The sequence below is a fragment of the Pipra filicauda genome, unplaced genomic scaffold, assembly GCF_003945595.2.
Source record: "Pipra filicauda isolate LSUMZ 115617 unplaced genomic scaffold, ASM394559v2 scaffold164_size1636381_pilon, whole genome shotgun sequence".
Taxonomy (NCBI): domain Eukaryota; kingdom Metazoa; phylum Chordata; class Aves; order Passeriformes; family Pipridae; genus Pipra; species Pipra filicauda.
Genome location: NW_024104151.1, coordinates 510,001 through 531,754, shown reverse-complemented (window position 1 = coordinate 531,754; position 21,754 = coordinate 510,001). Strand labels below are relative to the sequence as shown.

The 21,754-nt window shown below is 38.0% G+C and overlaps 2 protein-coding genes across 3 annotated transcripts in view; both read right to left on the bottom strand.

Moving 5' to 3' along the window:
• ZNHIT6 (zinc finger HIT-type containing 6) overlaps positions 1-7,360 on the bottom strand; it is a 32,344-nt gene extending 24,984 nt beyond the window's left edge. For both annotated transcript variants that reach the window (XM_027719942.2, XM_039379316.1), the window contains exons 1-5: positions 7,270-7,360; positions 5,955-6,020; positions 5,764-5,870; positions 5,593-5,678; positions 4,249-4,352 (exon numbers count right to left, since the gene is read on the bottom strand). In XM_027719942.2, the coding sequence (XP_027575743.1) occupies positions 4,249-4,352; positions 5,593-5,678; positions 5,764-5,870; positions 5,955-6,020; positions 7,270-7,343 (437 nt within the window). In that variant the 5' untranslated portion in view covers positions 7,344-7,360. The remainder of the gene's footprint in view (positions 1-4,248; positions 4,353-5,592; positions 5,679-5,763; positions 5,871-5,954; positions 6,021-7,269) is intronic.
• Positions 7,361-8,235: 875 nt separating this feature from the next.
• COL24A1 (collagen type XXIV alpha 1 chain) overlaps positions 8,236-21,754 on the bottom strand; it is a 125,584-nt gene continuing 112,065 nt past the window's right edge. Inside the window, exons 53-60 of the mRNA XM_027719937.2 lie at positions 21,119-21,154; positions 15,507-15,542; positions 15,386-15,412; positions 14,256-14,321; positions 13,466-13,634; positions 12,658-12,767; positions 11,330-11,545; positions 8,236-9,685 (exon numbers count right to left, since the gene is read on the bottom strand). Coding sequence (XP_027575738.1) covers positions 9,539-9,685; positions 11,330-11,545; positions 12,658-12,767; positions 13,466-13,634; positions 14,256-14,321; positions 15,386-15,412; positions 15,507-15,542; positions 21,119-21,154 — 807 coding nt within the window. The 3' untranslated portion in view covers positions 8,236-9,538. The remainder of the gene's footprint in view (positions 9,686-11,329; positions 11,546-12,657; positions 12,768-13,465; positions 13,635-14,255; positions 14,322-15,385; positions 15,413-15,506; positions 15,543-21,118; positions 21,155-21,754) is intronic.

Here is a 21,754-nt window from a genome sequence, read left to right as displayed (position 1 = left end):
ATTCAGTCCAAGTAAGAGAAGAGATTCTCTTAAAAAATTAAATTAAGAGAACATGCAGAGATGTGGTGATTCCATCTCCCCTGGTCCCCTGAAACTCTGCGTTCCTAGTGCCAAATTGACTTTGTTGCACTTCTAATAGTGGCAAAAAGAGAGGATGTCTCTGTCTTCTTGAAACTTCATCAAGCTAATTCCTGGATTTGAAATATACACAGCAAAAGTGAAATATTTCTACTGAAAGTTTGTATGTTTCCTAGTTACAGACAATCAATGAAGACACTGAAATGCACTTCCTCTGTAACACATATGGTCTTCTATCAGGGGGCCTCACAACAGCAGGGGCATTACTAACCATGTGTGCTGCAATAATCAAACATACCAGGCTTGAACTGAGAGCCCTGTGTAAATCAAAGGGACACTGTCAAGGCAGAGTAACCCAAACTGTAATAATCTTTAAAGAATAAAACTACTGTCCTCTTTACTTATGCAAATAAACAAAACTACCACCACATTCACTGTGAAAATGACACATTTCAGTTGCAAAAAACCAGAAGAAACTAATTCCCGGGTAGAGAATTCAGTTCAGTACTTGTCTTCACATGGGGATGTCCTGAAAAGCTACTGAAATGCCAGAACATCCTGCTCTCTGACCACCCCAGAGTAGCATTCCTTTGCCTGAGAACTTTAGTGGATTCAAGAAAGCAAGCAAAACTATGTACTAAGTAACAACTAAATTCGAGTTTAACAGCTCCACCAGTGTAATATTAGGCCAAAACCCAGCTCAGAAATCTCCTTGTTAAATTCTCAAGATCGTCAACACTTCAAACAATTTATTTTAATTATTCCTATCTAAGTTAAGATCAGAGTTTAGGGCTTTCAGGTGTACCTCACAAGTAGCTTCTGTCACACTAATGTTCTCTTAACTGATGCTAATCCTTGATCTCCACACTATATTTTGTTCTCACAATTAAATCAAAGGAGAGAGATAATGTAAAAGCTTCCTCCTTTTCCCACACATATCCTCCGACCAAATGCTCTCAAGCTGCAGGCATGCCTTCCACCAGGGAGTAGACTTGTAGTCCTCTTGTCCCTCTTGGCAGGGAGGAGAGGTGAAAACGATTTTGTCTTGGAGATGCTCGGAATGGAGCAGGTAGGAAGCTGGGTGTAGATGCCTATGACAGTGCAGGCAGGAGGGAGGGTTGGAGCAGGGCAGCACAAGCTGCAGAGCTGAGGGAGCTGCACTGCTCCATTTCAGTCTCTCACTACTGCCATCATCATCTCCTGCCAGGGAAACAGGAGCCATGGAGTTGCAAGCTCCCTCCACTCTATCACCTGCTGGCTAGAGCTTCCCAGTTGCTCCTCCAGGCCTTATCCCAGCCTGGCCACAATCTCCACCCCTTTCCCAAAGGCCTCCTATCGAAGCAGGTCACCCCATCAACTCCATGGCAGAATGCATCCAGTGAGGAACTTTCAGTTCCATTGGAAAATAAGGGCACCACAGGGAAAGTAGGATGAAGCAGCACATGAAAAATAATTGATGAATAATAAGTCAGATGTACCATGAGTTCACAAACTGGACTCAGACTCTACTTTCTAATGACCTTCCATTATCTAGGTATTCAATATCACATGTTAGTCTAATCCATGTGTTGCCCAGCATTGGCACGTACGCTTTCACAACATCAAATTTAGCAAACAAACTAATGGAAACCAGGAAATGAAGAGGCTGGTTAACACATTGAAACAACACTGATCTGTCCTCCAGAGCTGGCACGGGCAAGGGATGACACAAGAATACATCTTGTACTTCCTAGTTTCGGATTACTCTCATTCCTGCCTTGTACAGCCCAACAGTTGGCTCGCAGTGAGAGCGTGAAGACGACATCAGAGAAGACTGTTCTCAGTTTTCCACGCACATACATTGAGCAGTTTCCAACTTCCACCCTCTGGAGCAATCTTTCTACAAATCTCAACTGACAAATGGCATGAGAAGAGGTTCAAATCTACAGAAGAGGGACACACCAGGCCCTGAGCTCATATAACTGACATGTGACTATTTGCACAGCTTTACCCAATTTGAATGTAATATTCAATAAAAGGTCATGGGTGTCACGAAGTCACATGGGGCAGGTGTGAAATGCCTGATATTCACTGGTTTGATCAAACTTGATTCCTCCGGAACCCATTTAAGGAAAGTTAGCAGAACAGGCCAATTAAAAAAAACAAAACCAACAACCAAAAAAACCAAAAAAGAACCCCCAAAAAACACAGGATAACTTTTAATCAGCATCGTTGAATTCAAACAGCCCACTGTTGCGTGAGCAACAGTAGCAGCAACAGAGAGGAAATGTACCCGTTGTGTCATATTCATTGAGCGTGTTCCATACCCTTGGACAGCCTCTACAGGAAAAAACCAGTTACTTCCTATCCTCTTCAGAACAGAGAATGTTATGTTCTTTCTGGTGGGATGTGAAAGCCCCAGAAAGGCAACAACAAAAGTACCCCAGGACTTTATGACTGATAAAAACCAGTAAGGCATTCTCCCAGTCTGTGAAATATTTCCATACCTATTTGCCAAGAAGTCACCTTCCTTACTCCATTTTTAAATCTGCTTGTGCTAAACAACAAAAAGCACACGACACACATGAAAGCATAATCTGCTCAAAGTTTGTTCCCAGTGAAAGCTACGCTTCAGTGTGTACCCAAAAAGGCTTTCTAGAGGAAAGAAACATGGTACATGAAGGCAAATTTCTGCCAGCACAGCACTGTATCATGTCCAGGGTCATCCCAAAAATGTCAGCCCTCCCCGTATTTGTGCTCTTTCTGTTCTTCTGTCCTCTTAGCTACTGGACACAGCATCCCTGGGCTTCCTGCACTTGCTCTTAAAGACAACTCCTTACTCTGTACTTGTTAAGGGTGTTTATGTTGTTTTATCCATAACATTAAGGAAACTCAGTGAAACTCAGCTCTAAGCCAGAGATATTACAACAGCAAGAAACTAGTAAGAGGTATCTGTAAAATGTAGAGCATGCAGCCAAGGAAGAGAAAGCCAGTGCAGAGGGAGACAACCTCTGCAAGATTTGGGACTACAACCTGGTCTGTTCTGATGGAAGAGCCTCAGAGACCTATTAATTTGGAGTAGAGGGAGGAAAAAATACCTCAGATTTCCTTTCTTTTCACTGGTTCACCCCTGGTTTTCTCTAGCAGAACCAATAAAATATGTAACTTTACAAGGTTACACTTCTACATCTATTTTACGCTTAATGTTCTGCTGAAAACTAATATACCTACAAAACCCATACCCTGTGCTTTTGCCCCAGAACAGCCCAAACAATACAGGTGGGTCTGTTAAAGTTTCCAGGTGGTTATTACTCTGTCAGAGACAGACCTCTGGTGGCCAGGCAGTGCCTGACACTTCAGAGCACACAGCTCCCAGAACAGAGGGAAAAATACATTCTGAAAACACAACTTGCCACCAAAACTGAGACCATGAAGAAAACAAGTGAAGGAGCCATCGGGGGGATCCAGCACAGCTCACTGCTGTGAAAAGCTCAGAAGGCGTTTATATTTGCCCCAGTGATATCACTGAGCTGAACTCTAGACCTGATTGCTGTCACAATAAAATACTTTGCAATTTATTTTATTTTTACTGTGAAAATACCTTAAAATACAAATTCTAGATATCAGAGAAAATCCACAGAGTGGATAAAGGGAAGAATATTTAAAGTCTCCTGAATTTAAAGTTCTTCCTGAATTCATATCTGACTGTCTGCACTTGTCTAAGTTGTGCTGTACCAAACATTCACATCATCCAGCACAGCAACTCCCATCACAGTATGCAACACAGAACTGTATTGGAAGCACCTCTTCAGATTTGAAGTCAGCCTTTTCAGAGAGAGGAATTTGTGCAAGCCTTCTGCATCAATCCTCTATTATAAAACTTTGAAAAAGGATTTTCTTTTTCCAGTAACAAAACTCAAAATTAAGTAAAAGAAAAAAACACACCTACTATTACACAATGTTGGCATTTTTCGAAATAAAGCATGAATTATGTAAGCTGTTAAAGTGAGCTCAAAGAGCATAAAAAATGAAAACCTGAAGCATGAAATATTAACTCTACATAGTTTTTGCAAAAAAGAATATTCATCTAACAGACTTTAAAAGCAAGTGTATTGGTATGAACTCAAATTCTCATCATTATATGCTCAGAGAAAACAAAACACTGCTGACTGTAACCAACTAAAGACTCACGTGGAATTGAACGTGGTTGAATTTTCTCTTCTTTTTGTAAATCCCACAGGCAGTGTTTTCAGCTCAATATTACACCCTCGAGCTTTGTTTCTCAAGCACTGTAACTGGCAAAAAATAAAAACACTGTTTAAAAATCTCTGAATAATATATTTAAAACCTGAAACTTAAACAATAAAAAGCTGACAGGAATTATCAGAAATTTGTGGAAAAGGCCATATTTAATATAATACTTTGAATTTAAAAAAAACCATAATGAATGAAAAAGTTAATAAAGTAAGCCTAAAAACTCTCTGAAACATTTTCAGAAGCAGTTTTTCTATGATTAAACAAGAAGACACCAATGGGCTCTTCATAGTAAAAGTTCTTTAACATATCATGAAAGTTACAGGCAGCTCTCTTAGGTATAATATCACCATGTGGCTGCTTTTTGGGCTACAACCCCATCAGCAGAAGAGATACACAAGCACCATCTCAGACACAAATTCTAATTTGAAGGTAGCACTATGGGTATCATCCTACAAACATATCCAGTACCACACCCCAAAAACTGCTACCTATCTTACCATCTTCAGCCCATGTTTTCAGGACATCATGATACCAAGCACGCACACAGAGTATGACTCCAGCCTGAGGGAAAGCTGGAGTCTTCTGAATTTATTTTTGTCATTAACATGAGTTCTCTCTGAGTTCAGTGCTATATTTAAAGATGTCTTCAAAGACTGGAAAACAAAATGGTCCCAATGCCTTTTTGTGACATGTCAACAAGTCAAAATAGTTTGTATCAGATTTGGTTGTGGTTTTTTGTTGTTTGTTTCTTTGCGGGTATGTTTGCTTGGTTGGTTGGTTGTTGAAAGAGCTTTCACAAAAGCCCCCTCACCCTTAGAAGGCTGGCTTTTAAGTCATAGTTGTGTAGACTTGTTCTTTGAAAAACACTAGGTGCCTTCATTTAGCATACAGGGAAGCATAAAATAATTTTTAGGCAATAAATAAACCCATTGCTTACCTTGGAATTTTGTACTTAAAAATTCAGAAACATTGTGGAGGTGGAAGAAAACATTCAGGCTTTCTTAAAACACATCTATTATCCAACAGTAACAGTGATCATGCATCAATTTTAAGAACGTACATAGTTAGCAATCTATTCTTCTAAGCAACTGGACGTAGCCATCAATACTATTATTGCATAAACCTAGAGACTTCTTTTGATGTCTGGCTCTCAAATCCAGGGCCACACCTTCGTAGGAGAGGTATCAGCTCTGAAATCTGGATTGGGACTGCCTCAGTGGAAATTCAAACGTAGTCAATCCTAACTCTAAAAGACCAAGTGGCTAATTAAAAACTTACAAGTCTTTTTGTTGCTGGACTATGCACAATACAATGTCGAGCAGCAGCATCAGCTGTCCTTCCTACATCTTCCAGGAAACGATAATCTGAAGATAAAAAGAGAACAAAGAAAAATGTAGTGCTAACCCAGTAAAATCAAAGAATTTTAAAAAGCACAAGGTGCATTCTTACCACTCAAAAGGTTCAAGTCAGTAAATTCATTTACAGAGACAAAGGCTGTTTTATCCCTGACTCCGTTACAGCTCAGTGCAAGCTTATGTTTCTTTACACACAACAGACTGAAACGACAAAAGGAAAAGATAAACATGTTTAGCACATAATGGAGAAAACACCCAAAACAGTTTAATTCAGATAACAGATACCTGCACGAATATTTCATGCATCGTGGACATCTGTATTTAGCTTCTTCTTTGCTACAGGTTTCACATCTGAAAGAAGCAAAAAACACGTCTTAATAAAGCAGCAGCTTTGTGCCTGACTAGCCTAAGAAGGTGCCTGCTCAACAACCAGGCACTAGGCCATCCATGGTATTTTCAGGAAAAGCTATCTGCACCTTGAAAGAAAAAAGAGAAAATACAAATGCCCTGGATTAGAAAAGGTGGCAGACAAAACAACACAAGCTACGGGGAATATCTCCAAACGCATACATATTAAAACACAGTACCTGGAAGAAGAAAAACCCAACCCATGCTAACTCAGAGCTGGAACCACAGCAAGCCTTCAGCAGTTTACTCTCTGTGGCCCAGTTGTATCAGTGCTTTTCTCCGTTCACACCACCTGTAACGTGCACTGTACCATGCTGGCTTATAATACTCCCAGTTTTAGGCAAATGGAAAATAAATGTCGAGGATTCACACTAACGCCTGAACAACGCATCCCATTTTTTTCACTGAAACAGAAAGACCATGACAACATGGTCAGGCAAACAATTTCTGGCTTCTGTTCAGTAGTGCAAACCCTGAAGTCAAGGAACCTTTCAGGCATAATATGTAAGCCTTATGAATACAGCTAACAAATATTATATCAGTAAAAAAAAAATTCCTCTAGAAATATGATCTTACGCTTTTTAACTAGGCTATTGCAAGTGATGTTTCTACCATTCTTAGAAAAAAGTTCTTTATGTAGTAACTGAAATAATCGTCACTTTTCATTTATTTTAACTCTGACAAGCACGGGAGAGAAATAACCCTTCCCGCACGTCAGTAAAGTTTTCTAGAATGGTACAAAGCCACCATTTTCAACGGGTGGAGGAGAAGCGTCAGCCTCAAGCCATTTCTCTCCTCCCCACCACGTGCTTGCTGCCCGCTGGCAGTGGGGGTCCGAAGGACAAGCTCAGCAATATCACCTCCTGACGAGCTGATGGATTTGTATACCGGCAGCACAAAGTGCTGTAAGAACCGGAAAAAAAGTGCTTCACACACTGCAAAGCAGAAACGGTGAATTACTCTGAGCAAGGCCTCCTTTTCCCGTTTTTGCAGTATCTCTGCAGTGCCGGCCGCACCTCAGCGGTTCAGAGAGAGCTGTGCCGGGCGCGCCCTGGCGCAGCCCCGGGGAGCAGCGCTCGGGCCCTCCGAGGGGAAACGAGAGGGCGCGGAGGCTGCGGGGCACAGGATCGCCGCCGTGTCGGTCCGGCGCTGCCTTTTCCCTCCGGCGGCCGCGAGGAGGGCGCTCCCCTACCTGTGCAGGGACATCTTCCCGCCGCCCGCGGCCGGCGGGGCGCTGCCCGTGCCGCCCCCGTCCCGCTCCGCCATGGCCGCGCCACCGGCCCCGCGCGCGGCCCCACGGGCCGGGCGGAGCCACGGCGCGCTCCCCGCGCGGCGGCGCCGCCTGGCGGCCGCTCCCGACACACGCTCCCTCGGAGGGAGCGGGACGCGCGTCCCAGCGCCAGAGGTTTTCCCAAACACACGGGAGACTTTCCGAAACACGCACGGCGCCGCACACCAGCGCACCGCCGAACGGGCGCTTTCGCCACGCGGTTGCGGCGCTTCCCAACCCCGGGAACGCGGTTCACCGTTACCTGTCCGTGTCCGGCTGCTCCAGCTCGGCGTCCCATCTCTCTGCGCGGGATGAGCATTTTTGCCTCAACTACAGAAACACACATCCGAGCAGCCTTCTAAAGCTTTAAGCTCCTTGTTTTAAAAATAGATAATTTCCGAGATGTAGAACTTCCAAAAATAGTACAGTGAGAGGAATAAAAATATACATGAAGCTGAACATTTTCCAAAAGATTATAATAATAAAAAACCACCCCAAACATTTGTCACAACATCAGCTCCAAAGCCAAACTAACAGCACATGTCAAGTCCTAATGTCAGTGTTTTGATCTTGAAAATGCAAAAAGCTAGACAGTTTCTCTAACCTTTATCGTCACTCTGTGATCTTGTTTTGTCTTTGGTTTCAACAGATTTTCTCAAAGTGATCAAAACTGATGCTTCAATACAAAATGTTAAATGGGATGTACATGTACGTTACCTTGTAAGAGCAGACACTGTCCCCCTGGTAGTACGCCATGGCATAGGGAATATGCGTTTCCCCTTGGGAAAACAAGTACTGCCACCTAACAGAAGTGCCCTTTCAGAGGATTTTCATCCTTACTAAAAATGACCTACACGATACGAAACAGAATAGTAAAAGACAAACAGATAGCTTGGAAGCTTATTTTATTATACTTTGGTAAGTGTGGTTTCCTGAAGATCAAGCAGACAAGTTATTCGAGCACTCCCCTGCTCCCCGCTACAGTCTGGCATCACCCTGCCATGTACTCCTGAGCACGCTTTGAATTGATAATAGGTAGAGGCATATCAATATAAAGAGTGCTTTTGCTAATGGTAAAATTGTTCTTTTTTACTAAGAAAATTTGGCTGAACATTTTAGAATTAATTAAAAAACCCCAAAATGATCTGATAACTTTGCAAAAAAATGGAATTTCTAAGAGGATGAAATGCTGTTTGTAGTTTAACAGCAGCCATCCAAAAGATACGCTGTAGTAGATTTTTTCAGAAGTTACAAAATATATACAGAATGTATCATCTGAAGATGGCTTTGGCATTAGCAATGTTAACTGAAATACAGACTCTAAAACTCAAAACTACTTTAGGTAGCTCTTCTACAAGAATTTTTACAATGGCTGTAAAGTAAACTGTTCTGAATATATGCATCATATACAATATGCTGTCCTATATACCATTTTCCAAAATAGTACACAAAAATATTTTAAACAAGAAATCCACATAAATAATGTTTTCATTGTAGTGAAGTATGTGACCGACAATTTAAAATAAGTACCTTTACAACAGAAACATATCCTGATGTAACCAGCACATACAGTCTGAAAGAAAAGGGACTCAATAATCTCTGCTAAGGCCACAAGCACCTTGTGTTATGAAAAGCACCAAGGCAACACGGACAGGAAACACAAAAGAGGTAGTGTGCCATCTGTTCAGATGTATGTGTCCACAAAGGACTAGAATAAAACAATGTTTAAGAAAAGAAGACATATTGTACTGTACTGTGGCATGATTCACTTTTCATATATAAGCTATTGCACATTCAGGAGCATTAGCAGATATTGCTCCCTCAGGATCATATGCCTCCTGCTTTTCTCAGGATGATTTTTTTGCAGTGGTGTTAAAGAAATTGTTAAGAACACTTGACGTCCTGAAAAATCCATGTTCAGATACTCCATTCCAGGAAATTATGCAAGAAAGCACCAAGAAATTTATTTTTAAATACTTTAAGAAAATTGTTGCAGTCTTTTCTCTCTTTCTTTTATTTTTCAATGCTATTTCTCCTAAGGAGGAAGTCTTTTTCTTCCTGAGGTTCTTTAACCAACAGTATTTAAAATGATTCTTAGTTTCCTAGTCATTTTGCCTGTAATGGATCATTACTTTTGCATTCAATCTATGCAGAACCTCCATGTTGATGAAAGAAAAACAGGACAGAAACCTTAAAGGAAGCACACTGAACCACTTTCTACGAAGTGCTGCTGTCCTGGTTTGAGGTGAGGAAGTGCATTAACTTGAACCACTGGAAGCTGACTAGTGTCCTGAGTGTGAAAAAAGAACTGTGTCTTACGCCAGCTGCCATCTTCAATCTGCAACACACAGAAGAAGAATATTAGATTCATATAAAAGATGTCCTTCGAAACACAAATGAAAATTGTGCTTATAGAGAGGAAGAGAAGTAGTGCACAGAAACATTTTTTCTTCTAGCAATTCCTATAGAAACTAATTCCTATAGAATCTAATCTAGCAAATGCCATTTCTCCCTTGCAATACCATGGACACTCTGGGCAAAGCTGAAGCCAGAAAACAGCTGAGCCCAGAATCCAGTTTGAGTGGATGCAGACACAGTGCAACATGTCTCAGAGCAGAACACCTTTGCAAGCAAAGTGACTCATATAGATTCTAAATTCACCCCCAAATCTGAACAGCAGGTGTCAGGTTATCAACTCTACAGGCACTTGAATGACTCTGTAGGCCCTTGAAAAATAAACATGGGAATCAGAGATGCATTTTTGCTATGAGCTTTGTATTGTTTACTCTAATCCTTAAAAAAAAATCTCAGTAAAAATTGATACCTCATAATAATTATAAAATAGTATTATAACAGTGCCTGAGGCTGGGAGTGCTTTGATGGTTGCAATCAATCCATTCTTAAAAACCATCGAGTACAGCGTATACCACTGAAAAATGGAATCCCTTCAGAGAAGGGAATGTGTCAGATTCTGCAGCAGACTTGTACAGCACACAGTTTCCCACAGAAAGAGTGACAGACCTTGTAGAGTCTCACAGAAAAATGGGACTTCTCAATAGCCATCTCAGTGTGCCCTAATTTTTCTCAGGGGATAAAACAGTCCCAAACAGACTGGAAGGTGGGGAGAAGGGGCTCCAATGGCCATATTTTATCGGCATGACACAGGCTAGAGCATCTAATTAGCATCTGCTAATAAAGGTTCCAAGCATAACGGCTTTGAAGCACCTCAGTAAAGCCACTTTCTGTTTTGAGATTAAAAATCTCACCCTTGTATCGATATTGAACCAGCCTCATGCCTTTTGTTATTGCAAATGAAAGTAGAGCTATAAAATATTGAAAGTGTAAGATGCTTGGTTGCTATATTTCACAGTGTTCTCCCACGAGTTTTACCAAATGTCTCAAATCTTGGTGAGTAATCTGAACATTTGAACATTAATAAGCTCTTCCAATTTTTCCTAAAAATTTCCTAAAATACAATATTTTAGTTAGCTATGGACTCAATTTCCACTCATTATTATTTTCTGAAATAATCAAACAATTGACTCATAGTCAGTGAATTTAAAGGCATTTAGTTGTTCAAAAATAATGTCCAGCCTGTTTGAACCTGAAATTTTGTGTTAAATAATCTCAGCAGAACTCTTACTAAAGCCTGAATTTTCATTTTGACAGTAACTATTTTTAAATTTTCCTGGTGGACCTCCTTATTTCTCTGCTGATATCTCTCCAGTGTCTTCATACAGTCTCAAAATACGAGACACAATGCAAACAGCAAGTATAGATACTCTGTATCACTGTAATTTGTTTTACCTTTCAATAGATGTTGAATTCAGTATCAAAAGGCTGGCATGTGCAGAACTAGGTAAAGAAGCAAGCTTTAAGGGGTGTGAATCTAAATGATTGTTATTTATCTGCAGAAAGTTAATAATGTCTACACAGTAACTCCAGTACTGTTTTAATAATGCTAATGCTAAAAACTATTTACCATGCATTCATCCATAAGGACCTTTGGTTCAAGTAGTGTATTTGCTTTAAATATTTGACCGTTCCATCCTTTGAAGGTAACTGATGTCTTCCGGCCACCTGCTTTATTTAATCCCCACAGTGGTGTGTTCAGACAATGAACTGTGATGCTGTGGGTTGCTTCTGAGCTCAGTAAATGAAGGAAGTTCATCTGCACTTTTCCAACGCCAAACTCCAGCTAAGTTCCAAGAGAAAGATATGGTTAGACTTACGGCTGGACTATGCTGAATGGCCACAGCAACACAAAGTGCCATGAACATACAAGTGGTGTTCAGGAATAGGAGAATGTATACATGTTTATATACATTGGGATCAATGCCAAAGAGCATGATTTGCATTCTTCAGGGGAGATGTCAGGTTCTATTACAGTGATTATTATAAACAGAAGCTTTCATAGGACATTTTCAAAGCTTAAATATAAACATTTGCTAATGCTTATAACATTGCTGAAACACAGCTGGGCAGAAAAAAACCTATTTTTAAATAAGGAAACTGAAAGAAATGCTTTTGTGATTCAAAGATATTACCAGCAGCAGTGTTTTAACTGCAGCCACATCACTCTGCTGTTTAGTTTTCTTAGACCACAGGTTCTGGTAATACCAATATCCCATTACAAATGCAAAAATTCACAAGCATATTTTGATTTTAGACAGAAAATATAGTTAGTAATTACTCAACAAGAATTTCTCCAAGACTATTTCATATTCAGAGATCTTTCAAATACAGGAATGCATATGTGAACTTCATGGCATTTCTGATGCTCTTCAGTGACTACAGTGTACATGCAAAACTCCACAAACAAAAAATTTCTTTTCCCAAGAGTTCAAGAACTTCACGTACAAAGGAGCATGAACTAACGATATAAAGGAAACCAGTCTCTCCCTAATGGCATTTAGAAGTACCTAGGTGTTGAAAAGCAGAAATAATTTTCATCCTTCCCATTGCAAAGACCTCAGCATCTCCACACTTAACTGCCCTGAGTGTTGAGATACTAATGTAGCTCAGAAGCATTTCAGGCTTATTTTGATGCCTTGTGTAGGAAAGTATGAAGCAAAACAAAATACTTCTATCAGCATGGAAACTGAGTAAATGATCACAGTGAGAGTTAGACTAACATATACAGTCCCCAGAAAATCTGTAACTTTTATAACAGAATACACAATATGTTCTTCCTCAAAGATGCACAATAACCCCCCCCGAAATCCAACATCTTTTCATGAGTTTAGTAAATAAGCATGCATTAGTTTAGAGTTCAAGCACAGACACAGTCTCTCTAGAAGCAATGCATACCTTTGTCACAGACAGTGGTGTTAAACATGTCTGACCACCTGCAGTGAAGTTGCAGAAAACTTCAATGGCATCAGAAGGACATCCAATGTTTGGGTCAATCCAGTATTTTCCTATTAGTGTATAATTTCAGATGGAAAATAAAACCAAAATATAATTGCTACTAAACAATTTGCTAAAATATTCAATGCTTCTTGGCAAGTATTACTTATATAATCACCATAGCTTCACAAAGAAATGAAAGAAAAGGAACATGAAAGTCTTTTCACTATTATAATTATACTAATAACAGATACTGACCAAAATTATCATAACCACCCATTTATGATTACGATTACAATTACAATGACATGACAGGTTTAAATACAGTGGGGTTTTTTAAATGAAATACTGATTCAATAACTTCCAGGATACAGTAACTGTCAGTGTATATGACAGTGGTAGTGTATTGTATACAACTTTCTCATTAGGAATCTAGAATCTGATCCCCAAAAAAATTCATTGCAAGATTAGCTATAAATACTTGGAAAACTTTTAATCACAAAATTGGATTCAGTTTCACATTTTCTGGATACCTCTGTTACTGACAGATATAATCTGTCTCTAATACCTAGGTAATATTAGATAGCTATATACTTCCACCTATAAAACTCAGAAATTGCATCTTAAAGATGAAATAAAGGTTGCAAACTGCAACAGAATATAATAAAAAAAAAATCTACACATCAGAATTTTCATGCAGAAAGTAACACTTGGAATCAACACATTTCAAAGCTACTTGTGTCAAGCTTTAGTGAAAGTGGGTACCTACCATCTGACACTTTACGTTCACAATTAAGCAAATCCCTGCAGATGCGTGCTGGGTTATCCCGTGTGCCAAGAGGGTTCTTGATGCTGTGCAGTAAATTGCTAAGGTAGTGGAGTGTTTTGAATATCTCTGTACTGTGATCTAGTAAAGTTACTTCAGTATTCTGGTATTTCTGCCAAGGGTCATTAGTAAATGTGTTACCACAAAGAAGTATCACAACAACAGTACACACAGTAAAAGTCAATTGGCCATTGAATAGCCAGACAGAATCAAAGTACTTATATGAATGCAATCAGCCATATAAAACACGATAAGAATAATACATCCTGATAAATTAGTACATTTTATTAAAATTGTCAGAGCAGTGATGTTACAGGTAGGTTTAGATCATGCAAATTTGTCATTATGACATATTGACATAAAAATGTGGATACATTTTCTTGCAATCAATGGGGCCACAGACATACATATAATGTTTTTTTTTGCTCAAACCCTAAATGCCATTATTATTATTATTATCTGTGGCTGAACAGATACAGTCCACTATGTGTGATAGTAAATTTCCATTACTACCAATCATGACAAAAAAGTAGAAGCATTGTTGGTTTTCTTAATTTTATTTCAAATATATCCTATAAATTCTAGCATGTTTAATTACATCCTACAATAATTATTTGCTATCCATGATTGATTTTAAACTAAGTCTTTGAAAAGAAGCCCTGTTCTGTCCTCAAAAAATAGCATTGTAACTGCATATCCTGTATGACAATGTAAATACAGTGAAATATATTACCTCCATCTGCAGGGCAGCATTTGTCTCAAATAAAGCTTGAACAGCAGCACTGAGGTCCACTTGTTTCTAAAAAAACAGGTATTTCAGAATATAAAAAGATGAAAAAGAATATTCAAAAATGCAGCTGGCAAATTCTTTGAGCACTGTAGCAACATACATGATAGCTTTATTATTTTGTCCTTTTAGAAAATAATTCATTGTAAACACATTTAAAATCTTTCCTTTACTTTCCAAAAAATGCAAGGATGTATACACAAAAAACATATTTGATTTTTATTAGTACACCCATATCCCATTTAATGATCGTACTCCTGGAACCTGGAAAAAAGATACTGCAATAGTTGTTACAGATTAATGTCCCAACTTATTCCTCCCAGCCATTTAATTAATATACTTAAAAAAACACCAATCCAGCTATGTGTGAAAAGGTGTTATTCCTTTACAGAGAAGCCCACAAAGAATATCTGAATCAGATATCACCAGCTGATGGATCACTCTTCCTGATGTATGAGCAAGTATCGAGACTGACAAACCTCCTCTAAAGGAGGAAGCCTGTTTCTTGTGTATCTTCATTCCCTGCACTTTGTGTCACATATATACCAGATCCAGACAAAAGGTTTGTATAATTTAAAAGAATTAAATCACCCACACAAGCATCTAGTTCTTGCAATTTGATCTCAGATTACATATATCATTACAGCTTTAGGACACTACAGATGTTCAGTCTGTTCTAACAGACACAATCCCTTAAGAAACTAAATCTGTGTGCATGTATATACATCTATCTATCTATGGAGAACATCTGAGCCAGAAACAACACAAAATTTTCTGTTGCTGACTCTAAGACCATTCAAATACAGGAGAAAAACTTTTTAGTGACAAAGTTAACCCATGTCAAAAGTATGAGCATGTCCATGACAGTTGCCTGTTGAGGGCTCACCAGCATGACAGAACAGAACTGACAGAGCAAGACAGAAAGTTCAAAAAACGTTTTGCTGTATTGATGGAACTCGTAGAAAAATGTATTTGCATTTCAGATGCAATGATGGAACAAGCAGTGCATTTGATGAGGATCCTGCTATTTTCACTTTCAAAAAAGCACCGTAGTTTAGGGCTGTTACAGAATTTACCCTTGGTCCTGGGGGTCCAGGTGGTCCCTGGAAAATGTGAAAAAACAGATATTAGGTGCTTCACATCTTTATGTAATGCAATTACAATGAAAAAATAAGGCATGTATTTTTATGCACTTACAGGTGGCCCTGGCTGGCCCTGCAGTCCCTGAGGACCCTAAAAGAAACAAAGATAAAATGCACCAGTGATGGATAAACATCTCTTGTTTTACATTTATGTATTTTTTAAATCACAAAATGCCCCAGTGTTTACAATGAAGATGATGTGATACCAGCTGTGGTAAAGCTGTAGATTATTAGTTACTATTGTTAAAGTACCCTACTCTCTTAACACATGAATATTCCTGTTGGAATTGTGCTGTCTGGTCACTTGTTTCTCCAAGTATTTTGGACACTAAGGGAACATTAAAAGTCACACAAAGTATTAATATATAATGTGCTATACATTGTGCCAGTGTTATATGCGTGTTGACAACATAAGTACTGCAAGAGATAAATGATCATAAAAGCATTGTAAGTAATGTTATGGGTAGTTGCAAAAAATTAACTGATCTACTTTTCTCCATGAGTATGTGCTAGGCATTTACTAGTTTAATTTATTAGCAGTGTCAATTTTCAGGCAGAACATGTTATGTTCATTGTTCCACAATGATATTGCAGGCTTCCTTTGTATTCGAGAAGTTATGCCCTTATTTTCTCATTGTAAGTAGCTTCATTTTACTGTGTAGGATAATGCAGTGGGGAGGAGAGGAGGAGCAGGAATAGCTGCTTTTCCTTAGCCTACAGTGTCTACAACACACATAGCCTTAAATCTGAGTTTTAGGCTGCCTTAGGGTTGAACATGGGCCCTTCCAATACAATAAACCCATTTGAATTATTCATTCTTTGATCAACTATTCACATTAAGGCAGAAAGATCATGAATATTTATTAATATACAATGTTACTTGTGTCTCTGTTAAACTCTCATCTTCAATCTCCATAAACTTAAAGGCTCCAGGAGCTGTTGTAACAAAAAGAATAGCACTAACAATAACAAGGAAAAAAATAGGTGGCAGTGCCTTAAGGACAGCAAAAGAGAAGAAGGAATGAAAGGCATAGGCTAGATCTACACCTTAAATTAGTAAAACCTTTTAACACAACTGAGTCAATTCAAGCAAAACATTCTTTTGCCAGTGGTGCTTGTATCAATTACTTGAGCACAATAAGCTGTTCCAAGGAAAAGCCCTTTCACATCAGTATGGTCACGCTAGAACTAAATCTCTGCCAAAAGAGAAATAATCTTATGTGACATGGTCATGTTGACAAATATTGTGAAACTGTTCTAGTCAAATAGGAATTAAGTTGTAAATCACTTGATATAGTAATAAGTATTCCTGCTGTGAGATTTCACAGCATGCAAGATCTATGTGAGTGTCATTTCATGCTACAACTTCTGAGCTAAGGCTGTTCTCCAGCTGCCACCAGCAAGGACAGCTGGAAGTGGTTAAAGGAAGGCCAGATTCAATCTAAGATTAATTAATGTACATTTAAAAAAAGGATCTCAAAGCAGATAGGAGTGGTTTAAGTCACTAAGGCTGCAAATTTATCAGTTCTTAGGAGAATACCAGCTGTGTTTCTTACTACCTCTAGACACATTCCCGAGGCAGAGCACATGGTAGCTACCGGGGAATGCATCTGTCAGGAGTCACAATGATAGCTGCACAAGTTAAGTATGCCTGCACATCACCTGCCCTGGCCATGCCAGAGGGGCTCAGGTGCTGGATTATGAAGGATGTGAAAAGCAGGAGTCGTCATGTAATTCCAAGCACCAGATCTATGTCAGCAAGGCTATGCTGATGGACTGCAAATGGCTTTGCGGCCAAGATCTATGTTTTACATGTGTTTGTTGGAGAACAGAGGAGATTCAAAACTGAAGCAGTTTCTGGATGGTTAGATAGATAGTTTTCTGATACTTAACCAAGAAGACCTTAATAGCAGAAGCTCCAGGGATTGTAAATATTGTTGGCTTCTCAACTGATACATCCTGACCTTATTTATTTATGTTTCATCCACTTACACCCAAAAAAGGGACTGTAAGCCATCTTTTATGTAAATATTTACTGATTAACATCTTTATAAAAGATGTTAATGTTTAATTGGAAAGTAGAAATCAAATAATAAGTCATTTTAGCATATGTAGTACTAGTAGCATAGAAATCCCTGTAGGTTTTCTACAGAGAAGCACCTAGCTTCTCTTTACTCTTCTGAATTTAATTATTGTCCAGCTTGAAATTTTCTTTGAATCCTATTACTATTAAATACACATAAAATATTATTGTTGCTATTCATTATTACAAAACTAATATGAGTTTGCAGAGATTACATTGGTTATTTTGGGGTAGTTCCTCAGCTATTGCAAGTCAATTGGGTTTCACAGAGCCACACTGTTGTATGCCAGCTGGGAAGGCTATTAGACTGCTCCATCTTCTTCAATCTCGTGTGAATATATTACTGGACTTTTGCTTGGCAAAGTATGTTTAGTATAAAATGAAAGAGACAGTGTGAAAAAGAAAATTGAGAAACAAATTTGACATTGTGAACATATATTTGTTTATCTTGGTTCGGGACTTGATTATGCAAATGCCAAGTCAAGTCAAGGCACAAAGTCTTCAACAGTTTGTCCCTAAGTAACCACTGGTCTCTGATGAATAGACGTCCTTGTTCTGAGTGCTGAGATTTAGACATTCCAGTAGATTTTTCAGATGAGTAAATACTTCAGTTAATGTTCTATGTTCTTGGCATGTGTCACAATTTTAAGACTCAAAAAGTCTTGGGAAAAGAACAGTTCAAATTTGTAGTGGTTTCTGAGATAAAACTGAATGTTTTGAAAATAAAAAAAACTACACTGTTCCAATGAGTTTAAGGTATTTTGCAAAAGAGGAATGTCATTTATCTTGATTCACTGTCTTCTTGCCAGTAAAACCCATGTGAAAAAAAGATAAATACTGAATGCTATTTGTTAACTATAGTGAACAACTTGGGGGGATATAAAATTTCTTAAATGCATTAAAACTTCAGAGGGCTGTATCAATTATTTTTACAACCCTTTAAAATATAATGAAACTTCACAGAGTGCATTGAAAATCCTGTAAGGATTTTACCAATGTTCCTTCTTTCTGCTGCAGAGCACCAAAATAAGGTTAAATTACATTTTTCATGGACTAAGTTAATTGCTAAATGTTTTGCTGGATGTGTAGGATTACCTTTACAAATCTACTTAATTTACCCTTTGATCGCATTAGAATTTAAGTGTGAAAAGTGTAATTCCAGTTCATAAAAAAAAAAGCAGAGACTAAACCAGTTACTTTCAGTGCACTCTTTAATTCTTTAATCACCCTATTTGATTGAACAGAAGTTCAAAGGCCAAAGTCCCAATCTTTTTCTAATACTACAAGGCCCTAATTTTATATGCAATGATGCACGAAAACATGAGCAATCCCAAGGACTTCCATATTTTCCAAGACACTTAAAATTTTTGAAGACAGTATTTTTAACAAAAAATATAAATGTTAAGCTTTCTCTGACCACTTTTGTGAGTTTGATGTTATGTCACCATATCTCATGTGTAAAGCCTAGTAACATCCTGCAATATAATAGTCTGATATACAATACAGTTTAGTAGCTGGCATTAATGATTGTAAACCTCAAATAAAATATGAGAATAGAAAATTAAAGGTTATGCCTTATCATATCACATATTTTTTTCAGCTTCAAAATAGTCACAGACTGGAATGCATTATCCAAGGAGATTTTTCAATCTCCATTCTTGGGAGTTTCCAAGACTTGGTCAATAAAGCCCTGAGCGATGTGGTCTGACCTCAGACTTGATTCTTTTCTAGACCAACTTCCTATTTAAATGTCTTGAGATCACTTACAACCTGGATTATCTTATGATTGTATATTATAACTGATTAGGTGACATGCTATGAAATAAAAACCATTAAGAAAATGAAAACACACTTTCAGAAATGTCAGAATTCTGAGACAATATTCCTAAGTGTATTCCATGTTTTTATTAACATTTCAATCACAGTGAAATGAATATTTTGAATTGAAAAATAGTTTCAATAATTATTGATTAAATTTTGACTAAAATTTTTCAATGAACTTTGTTTCTGACTATCCAGAAATAGCCTACAGGACATGAGCCTTGTTTCACCACTGATCTCAATAAGAAGACATGAATTTACCTTCCATTTTCCAGGGGATAAAAGGACATATTTTTCTAGTAAACTGTGAACACTGTAACCCTGATAGATTAAAATATATAACTAAAACTTAGATACTACAAAAAGGTTAAAATCTATTTGATTCTAGGAAGAATGCCAATATAAATTTTAGAGGTATAAATAAAAGCTCACAATACACATTTGGATGAAAATAATAAGACCTTTAAGGTCTTTTGTAACTGAAAAGAGTTGGAAATAAATCCCTTCTTTTGGGGAAAGTAATGCCACTGTACATGATTTAAAATTAAACATTCTTGTTCTGAAGACAGTCTTACTAGATTAACTTATCTTGATGAACTGAAGAACTTATTTAGGAATTAACTTCTTAAACACCAGCACCAATAATGGAAATGGACGTTTCTTGTTCACTATTTTAAATGGGTTTTATTGTTTTTTTAAGTGTCAGCATTTTTAGCTCTATGCTGTCATAATAATTCTTATGAACAAACAGTAGAAAAAGAGTTTAGATAATAGCAGCACAGATTAAGAAACTAGTTTTTCTCTTCTATTCTGAGATAGCAGGTGCCTCAAGAGCATTAGGACCAAAGAGAAGAGCATTAGAATCAAAGAAGAAAGTTCTCCAAGACACATAGAAAAAGCTTAGTTCCAAGCTTTTATTCCTTAAGATATTATGAATATTTCTGTTTTATTTTTCAAAATTTTAATAAGGCAGTTAGATTGGATTTTTCACAGGTGGCTGCTAAAAGCAAAATACAATAAGATAAGTGAAACTAAATTATTTTAAGTGAGATGGGGTGAAGGCAGGGTAAGAGGACCAGGAGGAAGATCACATCTGCTAGTTACTGGAAAAGGAACTAATACATCTGCCACATAAGGCAATATTGTATTTATCAAATTTGTATTCATATTTGCTGTAAACATGATAACCTAATGGCTTTTCACATAGCCATCATTAATAGGAGATTTTACTAACACAATTTTAAAATTAAATCCAACGTTTATGAACGTACAACAACTAGTGTAATATTCTTACCAAAAAATGAAAGACAGCAAGTTCATAACCTATCTGTGCTGCCTACTGTTCCTACAGTTGGCGTTCATTGCGTAGACACTCATCCACAGGCCTAGGCTTCTCCTGAACTTCTCCCTCTCTAGAGAAGATGATACAGATCTGTGAACATGTGCATGCATGCTGGGAGGCACTGACAACAAATGTGACAGAAGGTTTTTCTTTTAGATCTGAACTAGGACAGATTTGGAGTATGTGCCTGCTCTATGATCAGGGGCCATACTGCCCAACAGCTCACACCCACTGGTCATATCTACATAAGTCAACTTGAACAAGAAAAGGTTAGACTTTTGACACATGCTACCAGCTTTCTTGGTTAGTGCTCTCCTGGAGCACAACACAACTGCCTGGTATTCAGAGCATGCAAGAGTACACTCAGTGTACTGTTTTTACACAGCCAAGAATACGAAAGCACAAAATTGTTTTATCTTACCATTTCACCCCTTGTGCCCTTTTCACCTCTTGGTCCCTGTAAGAAAGAGAAGCTGTTAATCCAATATGCTTTCTAGATGCCTAGGACTGAAATAAGCAGATCAATATCCATTCAAGTTATACTACTCACATGGAAAATCCAGTTTCATCTGTGGAAGTATTTACAACTCTGGTCATTTGATTTTCCTGTACTACTAGAAAACTAAATTACCTGAAAACATTTTGCAATTTCTATATATGGAAAGTTGTTTTCTTCAGCTTGCAAATACGTCTTTTCTCAGTAATTTTAACTGTCTCTGTTGTCCCTGTCTATCAGCTGTATTCCCCACAATTTCATCCACTGTAATACATCAGTGCTTCACCATCTTAAGAGCAGAGAACAAAACTCAGTATTCCCCATCACTGAAGAAATCCATTCATCACATATATGTTTCTATTAAGCTATATTAGTTTTCAATCAGATTAGACACAGTTTTTCTGACATTTTTGGCTAGTTTTGCACTTAAACTGTTTCCAAGGATGGCAACAATCCTACAGTTCTTTCCTGGAAGAATTTTGTACCTCGATGGCTACATTTCATAACACAGAAGTAATATTCAACTATAATGCTTTTTGAACGATAATGGCAAACTATTAC